Genomic DNA, 12,990 nt, shown 5'->3' on the forward strand with positions numbered 1-12,990 from the left:
CTCTCTCTCTTTCTCTCTCTCTCTCTCTCTCTCTCTCTCTTTTAACTCAATAAACGATGTTTTTTGTTATAAAGTTGTACTGATTTCTCAAAAAATGAGTGGTGATCAATGTGTAGCATTTGGGTCTAAGATCTTGTGATAGTGATATATAACCAATTACTACCCCCACATGCTTTTGTTCCTTAACAAAATTAAAATATAAGTTATCATTGATGCATTATAAGACCCAATTGGGCCTCACTTGAAAACTACTCCTTCGTATGAACAACGAACTAGTGATTGGATATACGAATAGAGTTATAACAATTTTTAACTATTCTTGTAATTACTTACACACCATAGGATCGCGTAAATTAAAGCCAATGAGCCCTACGATAAATCTATGCAATTTTTCTTACCACAACTAATTAATATGCAAAATTGTTGCCTAATGACATTAACTGAGAATCATAGAATACCCGTAGAAATAGTATGTTTAATCCGTATTATGCATTTTGATCGTTACCAACAGGAAAATGCAAAACACCTTGATGTTTGATTTTAGTTTTGCACATCGGTGATACTCCTAGCTATATTGATACTTGTTTTTTGAAATTGAGCAGACACTTCGGTTTTTTCTTAAATATTGACAATGAATTTTGTTTCTCCTTCAAGTGTAAACCTATATCGTCAAATAATATACATGGTATTCCAAACAAGTCAAAATTCATATTTTATACAACTGGGACAACTGACTCAGTCTCGCATGTTGCAAAATGGTATGTGATTCGTGCTTTACAAAAAAGTGTTAGCAAACAGAATGATGTCAGTTGACTTCAAAATGCTCCCAGACCACTTGCAAGATCATAGAATGTCTGCTCACAACACCGGATTGTTAGGCCGCCCATTGGATGGTCATATCCAAACTCTTCCTCCGTCTCACGTAATAAGTCCTGAAATGAAGGCTGGCTTAACAATGACACAGGAATCACAAAACGCTTCTTTTCTTGCTCTCCAACATAAACTGCAAAATATCCTTTCGGTAGTTCCGTTTCTGTTGTGCGGGTTCCATTTGACAAAGACCGTTGTAGTATTTGTCTTGCTTGAATGATCCGATGCATACGAATACCCATTTTTTTGAAGGTTTATCACGGAGGGACAAAAGAATTTGAGAGTATTCTCTAAGTGAAAGATGTACAGGAGGAGTTTGAGAGGAAATTATGCTGGTGCTTTGCCTATCATATGCTATATATAAAGGTTTATTGGAGCTTCAAATGTACAGTAATTAATAAAAAGGAAATTAAATGACAGATCGGGACATTGCGACTGGACGACAAGCTAGATCATGTGCTGTGTCTTTTCACTTGTATAATTAAAAGTACGATCTTGAATTGCACAACCACAAAGTCACAAGCAATAATATGGCTTAATCATGTACTTGTGAATAGAAACGAATTTAACAAAGAAGATAACTTGTATCACCAGTATTCTAAACTTAGTTGGGTATGAAAAACGGTTGAAGGACCATGGTCCCCTGTAATATTAAGATGAATGTGGCAATGCCTCCCAACAAACACAATATTGTGGCAAAAATCTCTGGGGTTTTCTTGAAACATATGTGGCCCTATCATAAATACATGAATTAGACATTGGATCTGTCTTACAGGTTGGAAGACAAAGCCATGTGAGGTTGCCATTTCTTCCACCGTATGTCACCATCCTCAATCAAGATCTGCTTAGTTGTATCTCTGTATATAAAGACCATTCCATATGAATCACACAACCACAACATCTTCTGAAATCGTTCGCACCCTTTCACCTAGAAGACGTGCTTTGAGAGTTTCCTTCCTCAATCAGGCTTTTGAAGTGAACAGACACCCCCTCCTTAAAAATGGCCATCCTTTTTCCTCGGATCATTCAAGCAAAACAAATTCTACGAAGATCATTATCCAATGGAAGCAGCACAACCAAATCTATGGACATCCCGAAAGGCTATTTAGCAATCTATGTTGGTGAGCAAGAGAAGAAGCGATATGTGGTTCCTGTATGGTTGTTAAGCGAACCTGCTTTTCAAGAATTACTAGATCAGGCAGAACAAGAATTTGGGTATGTTCATCAAATGGGCGGCCTCACTATTCCATGCAGTGAATATACATTCAGTGATATTGCTTCTCAGTTGGGCGCATTATGACTTCTATACAGCATTCTTACAACCAACTAACCACTAGGTTTTTTTTTATCATTTGTAAATAAATCAAGACAATTTTCCCTCTTGTATGAAATCGGATCAAGGAACAGTTTTGAGTTTACTATAATTTGCTTAGTGTATGAATGAGAAACTAATTTCACGGTTGATTATTTTGGAAATATGAATTTTGGGAGTGAAATGGAGTTTTAACAAAGATAGTTGCTTCTAGTGGTAAACCGAACTAATACCAACTAATCTTTCTTCCATTTGACATTTTAGGTGAATGAAACTAAGGGAAACCAAATATTTCGTAATATGAATTGGTAATTAATGTTATGTATGCTGGAATTTTAACTCTATAAACAATGTGGTATTTATCAAGTTCAGACTTATCTTCAAAAATATAATTGGTGAACACTATGTAGCACTTGGGTCGATGACCTTGTGATGGTGATATATAAAACATTAAATCTCACATGCTTTTGTTCTTTAAGCAAATTAATATATAAGTTGGCAAAACATTGATGCATTAGACGACGAATTGGGTCCCACTTGAAAACAATTCCATCATATGAAAAAAGAACCTGGTGATTAGATATATGAATAGCGTTATATCAATGTTTAACTATTCTTTTGATTACTTATACACCGATATATCATGTAAATTAGAGCCAATGAGTCATGTTTTTACAACTATGCAATTTCCTTATCACAACCCATTAATATGTGAAATTGTTGCATACAGCATTAACTCAGAATCATCGTAGAATATCCGTAGAAGTATTATTTTCAATCATGATTATGCACTATGACCGTTACGTACAAGACAATGAAAAAACATTGATATTTGATTTTGGTTCCCCATATCAGGTGTAAGCACATGTTGTTATTAGATTAGCCAACAACTGAACAAAAAAAGTATAGTATGCGTATATTCACAGTTTTTTTTTTTTTTTTTTTCTTTTTTTTCTTTTTTTTTTTTTTTTTTAATTGAGCAGACACTTCTTTTTTGAAAGAAAAAAAATGTTGACAATGAATTTTGTTTCTCATTCAAGTATAAGCTTATATCGTCAAATAATATATGGGGTACTCCAAACAAGTGAAAATTCATGTTTTATACAACAGGGACAAGTGACACAATCTCGCATGCATGTTGCAAAAAGGTCGATCAATGCTTTACAAAAATGTGTAAGAAAATAGAATGATGTAACTTGACTTCAAAATGCTCCCAGGCGACTTTGAAGATCAAAGAATGTCTTCTCACTACAACGGATTTTAGGCCACCCATTGGATTGTCATATCGAAATCCAAACTCTTCCTCTGCCTAACGAGCACAGTTCATGAACATCGAGGTCTAAATATGTGACATCCCCAATTTCACGGCCAGAAAATACCGATTTCGTTTATGCTTTTTAAAATAAAATCAGAGTAATCTTTCAAAAGGTGTTGCGGAATTTGTCCCCAAAACAAAATATAATAAATATTTATCAAAGCATTTCTTAAAGAAATGTATTTCCATTTTATTACAAAACTCGGGATGTCCACATCGATACAGACCAAAAGAATAAATAAAACATACATTCATTTACACTAGTGATTTACATCTCCTTTAATCTCTCAGTGCAAAACAGCTTCGTATCGATACCTGTGATACAAATAAACTAAGTGCGTCAGGCTTGGGAGCCTGGTGAGCATATAGGGTTTTTAACCCACAATAATATAATTATTATATTTAATCATCAAACAATCAATGCAATTACCCATCCCCATTATCTTCTTTATTTCTTAAGGTCTTACCCTAAGAATCCACTATCTTTCATTCATTCGTTCTTAAGGATTGACCTAAGGAATTGGCACAAAGTTCATTGCTGCCCGAGGTTCATCTACACAATACTAAATCCATAGCTGCCAAGGTTCATCTACACAGTACTAAATCCATAGCTACCAAGGTTCATCTACACAGTACTAAATCCATAGCTACCAAGGTTCATCTACACACTACTAAATCCATAGCTACCATTCTATTTATATAAGGCACTAAATCTATAGCTGCCAGGGTTTTTAGAGTACACCGGTGAACATCAAGTCCACAACACCTACAAGTTGTGAGCTTGCTAGTGTTCCACTGGACTGTCTAGAATAGTCTGTGGTTGTCATCCCTACTCTGCGGAATGACGGGGGCCATTGTTTGGGTAAAGGTTTCACTCATTTTTCACCTGTCACCCTCATCTCACGATCTATATCATCTTTCGTCTCATCCTCAAACTCATCTTTCCTTACACACCAACTATTTCATTTACCCATGTTCTACCCAACATATTTGTAGATATAAATTACATATATAGTTTAAATCATTTAAAAACCTGTATAAAACATTCATTCCAACAACCATCTCAAGTAAACAAACAACGTATAAACACATAGCACGTATTTCGTAGCAAATACTTCATATCTATGCGGTAGAAGAAAGTAACTACACACTCACTTGGTTAGACGATGCTCGGACAGCACTACGGCTCTTCGAGTACTATTCTTTTGATGTAACAGGGATATCTTCACACACCGGGCTTCTCGCGGGCAGAGCTTCGGCTTGAAACTCTTTTCTTCTCGGGATCTTCGGAGCGTCGGGACTCGCTTCGGGTATCGGGGATGATAGTGGGACTTCAGGGGTACTTCAAGATGACCAAAGACGGTATCGGAAGAGAGGGAGTAAGAAAATAGCAACCAAAACCGGCTGCCCTTTGATTCTATTTATAGGGCCATTTTTCTAGATTCACGTCGTGAATCTCAAATATTCACGTCGTGAGTTCAGTAGTCATCAGGTGCGCCATCGCAACTTGCGTCTGTCAGGCTCCAGAAGTCATAAATACTGAGTTCACGTCGTGAACACTGTATTCACGTCGTGAACTCTGACACATGGTCGGGGTTCGCGCCCGAACTTCAGAAATTCATATCTTTCGCATACGAGCTCCGTTTTCGACGTTCTTTATATCCACGTGTAGATGAGATTATCCTCTACAACTCTCATTTAGACTCTGACGGCTAATTTTGAATTTAACTTTTATTATATTATTTTTAGTAGGCCGGGACAGGAAAACTCCGTTAGGAATTCATAACTCCTTCATCTGATGTCCGTTTTCGTCTGTCTTTTTACCGTTGGACTACTATCGACGAGATCTTTAATTCTCATTTAGATTGTTTCGGCAAGAAACCACTCGATCTCATATTCGAACTTTGGGCTGCATACCGCTAAGTCGAAACTTCGAAAATCATAACTTCCTCATACGAAGTCAGATTGAGACGTTCTTTATATGCACGCTCTCGGTTTAACGTATTCTACGACTTTCGTTTAGATCGCTAAGGCCAAATATTGCTCTATCATAAGTTCACTATTTACGTCGCGCTGTGTCGTGCCGTTTCTGTCGCGAAACTTCGACAGGTCATAACTTCTTCGTTATAACTCGGATTTCGGCATTCTTTATATATCCGAAATCCTTGTCACGACCACTAAAACTTGGTTAAGATTATTTATTCTAAACACTCTTCTATCAAAAAGTCATTTTTGACGCTTATCGTCTCTAAATTGACTAGCCCGGATCTACGGGCGTTACAAAATAATCTCAAGTAACAAGTTAATCTTCCCTTATTCAAAATTTTTACCAAATGCTTAGAATAAAAGTATGTTGCTATTTCTTACATTTAAACTTTTTAATGTCAAAAATAATTATATTAAAAAAAATAACAAAGTCAGCAAGTAGATGAGAAAGAAGCAGAATGCAACACCAATCCAATTTTAACCGAACAGTTTCATTCTTTCAACTTGTTAAGCTTTTGTCCCTTCTTTGTAAATTACTTAGAATTGTCCCATTTGCATCAATACACTTGTAGATTTGCTTCCACAATTCTTCTAACATTTACATACCAATTCCACGCTATCATCAAAGTTTTACCTAGCCCATTCCTTTTTCCATTATGTGTTGGAATTTACAGTTCAATTCCAATTTGAATAAAGGTTAGTAATACTCAAATCAATCGCATTCCAGATATTCAAGTTTTTGCCATTCAATCATATTTTTAAGCTCATTAAAAATAGTAATACATGAGTACAAATCCAATTTCAAAATTTATTTAAATATATTTGAAAAATCAACTTACTATAATTTGGTTATTTCCTCAAGAATCTATCAAACTGAAGAATAATTGGAATTTTGGGTTACCAAATGTGAGAACTCACTCATCTGTTATATGATTTATGTTCTCTTTTTCTTTTTCCCCATTCTCTGGTTCGGTTCGCACTCAACATAATACAAAGAGACCTTGAAGGTATCCCTTTCTTTCCAGATTGCAGACATAGGGTGCGCTTGACAAAAATAGTTGTTACCCGGTAGCTCGTACCCGGTAGCTGAAAGCTATAACATTTATTTGTTATATGACTGTTTGACAAAAGTAGCTAGAAGCTTTTGAAGTATGTAAAATTACATAAAATGACAATTCTTAATATGTGTGTGTGTATATATATATATATATATATATATATATATATATATATATATATATATATATATATATATATATATATATATGTAGGCAGTTGTGTAAATTGATTTAAAAAAGCTCTGTCGCATTTTGTTAAACGCAACTTGAATTTACTTGTAGATTTGGAGCATTTTGTTTAAAGTCGAAAATAAACGCTCGTATTGCTAAACGAAGCTTTTTGTTTAAATTGGAACGTTTTGTCAAAAGATAGAAGCTCTTAAAAACTCCCAAACGCTCCGTGCCAAACACGCCAACCATGCAACAAATATAAACAAGCGTTTTCTTTTATTTTTTTAACATTCAATCTCACACAAAAAGAAAATAAGGTGCTCCCCAATTTTCACTTTTGATCCCAACATCTAACCTATGTTTGCCTTAAGCCCTTCATCCTCTATTTATTTTCAAAATGACCAAACAATAATATGTAGCCGATTTTTCCCTCTATTTTCAAATTCGAAATATTTCAAAATACCCTTCTAATTTATGACCTAACTATTCAACACACATCTCATTTTAAATAAATAAACAATTAATTTACTTCATTATTCTATTAGTTTCCGTTTAAGAAACTTTTGGGCTATTAAATTCTATTTTTGCCCACCAGCATGCCCTAAAAGTCTTATATACTTGATCGTCTGATGTTCGATATAAAATTTGGGATGTTGCCCGGTCTCTTCAAGAAAACCACCCATCCACGAGCTAAGTTAGTGTAAGCTATGACGTTCACTCCATGTTTACAGATAAAATTCATAGAAGCTAGGTCATCAAACGTATTATAAAATTTGGGATGTTACCAAATCTCTTCAAGAATACCACCCATCTACGACCTAAGCTAGTGTAAGCCTATGAAGTTCACTACATGCTCAAAGAAACAATTCGTAGAATTTAGGTCATCAAGCGTAAAATTTATCTCATTTTGATGTTGAGAACGAGATGGTATCACGACAACAGCAGGAGGCAAATCATGCTTCAGACAAAAAAGAGCCCTATATAAAAAAAATACTATATTCAACATTTGGTGCCTAAAAATATTTGAGCAAATAAAAAAATCGAAGCAACGATAGCAAATGGTTCGGAAATTAATATCAAATAACCAATTCAAATCCCTCTCAAGAGAAGCCAAACGGTCAGAAAGTTTCTTCTTCCCATCATGATGAACATCCAAATCCATCTCAAGAGAAGCCCTATATAAACAAGTAATGTACTCAACACTTGATGCCATGTGGACTTGATTTTTTAATTTGCGGTTTTAAGAGTTTGAAAAGTATAAAAACGTCAAATTTCAATAACTTACATAAACACTAACAAACTAATAAATTGAGTAATTAACAATTAACCACTTAACAATCTGACATTTAAATAACTTAATTTAAAAGTTAAAACACCACCAAACGAATTTTTTAAGAGTTTGAGACATTTAAAACACCATTAAATCAATATGCTAAGTATTAATGACTAACATCTTAAAAACACCCAATTTCTAAAATTAAAAAAAAAACAACAACAACATTTTTGTCTCCTACTATTTTCCCTTTTTTCTTCCGATGTACCAATTTGCTATTGGAACTTTCTTTCAACTACCTAGACTACAAGGCAAGCAAAATCATTACATACTCAACAATTAAAAAATTATTAAACATTAGAGAAAATAAACAAAGAAAAACAAATTTTTTGTGTCGATTATTTTATAAATATGATTTTTTTTGTTATAAAGTTGTACAGATTTCTCAAAAATGAGTGGTGATCAATGTGTAGCATTTGGGTCCAAGACCTTGTGATAGTGATATATAACCAATTACTACCCCCACATGCTTTTGTTCCTTAACAAAATTAAAATATAAGTTATCATTGATGCATTATAAGACCCAATTGGGCCTCACTTGAAAACTACTCCTTCGTATGAACAACGAACTAGTGATTGGATATACGAATAGAGTTATAACAATTTTTAACTATTCTTGTAATTACTTACACACCATAGGATCTCCTAAATTAAAGCCAATGAGCCCTACGATAAATCTACGCAATTTTATTACCATAACTAATTAATATGCAAAATTGTTGCATAATAACATTAACTGAGAATCATAGAACACCCATAGAAATAGTATGTTTAATCCGTATTATGCATTTTGATCGTTACCAACAGGAAAATGCAAAACACCTTGATGTTTGATTTTAGTTTTGCACATCGGTGATACTCCTAGCTATATTGATACTTGTTTTTTGAAATTGAGCAGACACTTCGGTTTTTTCTTAAATATTGACAATGAATTTTGTTTCTCCTTCAAGTGTAAACCTATATCGTCAAATAATATACATGGTATTCCAAACAAGTCAAAATTCATATTTTATACAACTGGGACAACTGACTCAGTCTCGCATGTTGCAAAATGGTATGTGATTCGTGCTTTACAAAAAAGTGTTAGCAAACAGAATGATGTCAGTTGACTTCAAAATGCTCCCAGACCACTTGCAAGATCATAGAATGTCTGCTCACAACACCGGATTGTTAGGCCGCCCATTGGATGGTCATATCCAAACTCTTCCTCCGTCTCACGTAATAAGTCCTGAAATGAAGGCTGGGTTAACAATGACACAGGAATCACAAAACGCTTCTTTTCTTGCTCTCCAACATAAACTGCAAAATATCCTTTCGGTAGTTCCGTTTCTGTTGTGCGGGTTCCATTTGACAAAGACCGTTGTAGTATTTGTCTTGCTTGAATGATCCGATGCATACGAATACCCATTTTTCTGAAGGTTTATCACGGAGGGACAAAAGAATTTGAGAGTATTCTCTAAGTGAAAGATGTACAGGAGGAGTTTGAGAGGAAATTATGCTGGTGCTTTGCCTATCATATGCTATATATAAAGGTTTATTGGAGCTTCAAATGTACAGTAATTAATAAAAAGGAAATTAAATGACAGATCGGGACATTGCGACTGGACGACAAGCTAGATCATGTGCTGTGTCTTTTCACTTGTATAATTAAAAGTACGATCTTGAATTGCACAACCACAAAGTCACAAGCAATAATATGGCTTAATCATGTACTTGTGAATAGAAACGAATTTAACAAAGAAGATAACTTGTATCACCAGTATTCTAAACTTAGTTGGGTATGAAAAAAAGTTGAAGGACCATGGTCCCCTGTAATATTAAGATGAATGTGGCAATGCCTCCCAACAAACACAATATTGTGGCAAAAATCTCTGGGGTTTTCTTAAAACATATGTGGCCCTATCATAAATACATGAATTAGACATTGGATCTGTCTTACAGGTTGGAAGACAAAGCCATGTGAGGTTGCCATTTCTTCCACCGTATGTCACCATCCTCAATCAAGATCTGCTTAGTTGTATCTCTGTATATAAAGACCATTCCATATGAATCACACAACCACAACATCTTCTGAAATCGTTCGCACCCTTTCACCTAGAAGACGTGCTTTGAGAGTTTCCTTCCTCAATCAGGCTTTTGAAGTGAACAGACACCCCCTCCTTAAAAATGGCCATCCTTTTTCCTCGGATCATTCAAGCAAAACAAATTCTGCGAAGATCATTATCCAATGGAAGCAGCACAACCAAATCTATGGACATCCCGAAAGGCTATTTAGCAATCTATGTTGGTGAGCAAGAGAAGAAGCGATATGTGGTTCCTGTATGGTTGTTAAGCGAACCTGCTTTTCAAGAATTACTAGATCAGGCAGAACAAGAATTTGGGTATGTTCATCAAATGGGCGGCCTCACTATTCCATGCAGTGAATATACATTCAGTGATATTGCTTCTCAGTTGGGCGCATTATGACTTCTATACAGCATTCTTACAACCAACTAACCACTAGGTTTTTTTTTATCATTTGTAAATAAATCAAGACAATTTTCCCTCTTGTATGAAATCGGATCAAGGAACAGTTTTGAGTTTACTACAATTTGCTTAGTGTATGAATGAGAAACTAATTTCACGGTTGATTATTTTGGAAATATGAATTTTGGGAGTGAAATGGAGTTTTAACAAAGATAGTTGCTTCTAGTGGTAAACCGAACTAATACCAACTAATCTTTCTTCCATTTGACATTTTAGGTGAATGAAACTAAGGGAAACCAAATATTTCGTAATATGAATTGGTAATTAATGTTATGTATGCTGGACTTTTAACTCTATAAACAATGTGGTATTTATCAAGTTCAGACTTATCTTCAAAAATATAATTGGTGAACAATATGTAGCACTTGGGTCGATGACCTTGTGATGGTGATATATAAAACATTAAATCTCACATGCTTTTGTTCTTTAAGCAAATTAATATATAAGTTGGCATAACATTGATGCATTAGACGACGAATTGGGTCCCACTTGAAAACAATTCCATCGTATGAAAAAAGAACCTGGTGATTAGATATATGAATAGCGTTATATCAATGTTTAACTATTCTTTTGATTACTTATACACCGATATATCATGTAAATTAGAGCCAATGAGTCATGTTTTTACAACTATGCAATTTCCTTATCACAACCCATTAATATGTGAAATTGTTGCATTAAGCATTAACTAAGAATCATCGTAGAATATCAGTAGAAGTATTATGTTCAATCATGATTATGCACTATGACCGTTACGTACAAGACAATGAAAAAACATTGATATTTGATTTTGGTTCCTCGTATCAGGTGTAAGCACATGTTGTTATTAGATTAACTTGTAGATTTGGAGCATTTTGTTTAAAGTCGAAAATAAACGCTCGAATTGCTAAACGAAGGTTTTTGTTTAAATTGGAACGTTTTGTCAAAAGATAGAAGCTCTCAAACACTCCCAAACGCTCCGTGCCAAACACGCCAACCATGCACACAAATGCAAATGGGCGTTTTCTTTTATTTTGTTAACATTCGATCTCACACAAAGAGAAAATTAGGTGCTCCCCAATTTCCACTTTTGATCCCAACATCTAACCTATGTTTGCATTAAGCCCTTCATCCTCTATTTATTTTCAAAATGACCAAACAATAAAAAGCAGCAAATTTTTCCTTCTATTTTCAAATTCAAAATATTTCAAAATACCCTTTTAATTTATGACCTAACTGTAACAACCCAATTTTTCAAAGAAAAATTTTCACTTTTGAGTTAATCAAAACAATCTCATAAACCATAGATTCCCAACCACATGCTTTCAAATTAATATTAATTACATCTTTGTTTTCCTTTTTAAAACATCAGAGGGTCCCAAATACATTAAAAAGAGAGATAGAGTGCGCGCCACGTCATCACGCCGGACCCTTGCCCTTGGGCTCAGAAGTACCTGAAACAAATCAACAACCTGTAAGCGAAATGCTTAGCGAGTTTCCCAGAGCATACCACACGCAAACACATACACATAACCTGATAGCTAATTAAAGCTACAAACATGCCTCAGAAACCATGCAATACAATTAGCAAGAATGCCATGGGCTACCCCACATGGTCTTTACCTAGGACTGCCATGGGCTACCCCACATGGCCTTACATCCAATGCCATGGGCTACCCCACATGGTCTTTACCTAGGAATGCCATGGGCTACCCCACATGGTCTTATATCCAGTGCCACGGGCTCCCCCCGGGGTCTTCCATACTAGCATAATATCACATAACATAACAATTCATTAATGCATAACACACATACAACATGTACACATAATGGGCCGGCCTTGGTGCCGTAGACCCATAGGTATGGTGAGAAGACTCACCTCCGTCCGATGAATACGAATACTGTCCTCCTAGAAATTCGCAGCCTCCCGAGCTGAATAACAATAATCATAATACAATCAATAATAGGGCCTTAAATTACCCAAATAGAAGCCCAATCTTCAAAGTCTACCCCCAAGGCCCAATTACCCTTTTATTGCAAATGGGCCCCAAAGTCCAAGTCCAATATCCTTAATGGGCCCCTTGGCCCAATAAGGCCCAATCAATAAGTCCATGGCCCAAACAGGTAAGAAGGCTCATAACTCACAGAATCCAGTCAAGCCCAACCACCAAATGAGGCCCAAAGGCCCAAATCAGCTTAGGGCCCAACTAAGCTGCGTACGCCCAGCGTACCACCCTGGTACGCGGAACGTACTGAAGGTTTTGGCACTACGCGCCGCGTACAGCTGGTTACGCCCAGCGTACAAACAGCTTAAGCACTTTTTCCATTAAGTGCTTAATACTCGAATCCATCACGACCAAAAGTTAGATCTAAGTATGAAAAGATGTCCTAAGGCATAAAGTTGGCAACTTTATGCCCTTGCATGTCTCATACACACTCA

At 35.5% G+C, this 12,990-nt stretch overlaps 2 protein-coding genes across 2 annotated transcripts; both read right to left on the reverse strand.

Annotated features, from left to right (window-relative positions):
• Positions 1 to 815: 815 nt before the first annotated feature.
• On the reverse strand, positions 816 to 1,112 carry LOC145157852 (auxin-responsive protein SAUR21-like). Its single transcript, XM_079076833.1, has one exon. It carries the CDS (start codon positions 1,110 to 1,112, stop codon positions 816 to 818), a length of 297 nt encoding a protein of 98 aa, XP_078932959.1.
• An 8,044-nt stretch (positions 1,113 to 9,156) lies between these two features.
• LOC145157853 (auxin-responsive protein SAUR21-like) lies at positions 9,157 to 9,453 on the reverse strand. The gene has a single exon (XM_079076834.1). The coding sequence runs from the start codon at positions 9,451 to 9,453 to the stop codon at positions 9,157 to 9,159; it is 297 nt and encodes a 98-aa protein (XP_078932960.1).
• Positions 9,454 to 12,990: the final 3,537 nt, after the last annotated feature.

Source organism: Lactuca virosa, chromosome 2 (genome assembly GCF_052849685.1).
Source record: "Lactuca virosa cultivar CGN04683 chromosome 2, Lactuca_virosa_CGN04683_v6, whole genome shotgun sequence".
Lineage (NCBI taxonomy): Eukaryota > Viridiplantae > Streptophyta > Magnoliopsida > Asterales > Asteraceae > Lactuca > Lactuca virosa.

What these genes read in the sequence shown, in the direction of transcription:
- LOC145157852 (XM_079076833.1), bottom strand. Translation starts at nt 1,112, where the DNA reads ATGGGTATTCGTATGCATCGGATCATTCAAGCAAGACAAATACTACAA.
- LOC145157853 (XM_079076834.1), bottom strand. Translation starts at nt 9,453, where the DNA reads ATGGGTATTCGTATGCATCGGATCATTCAAGCAAGACAAATACTACAA.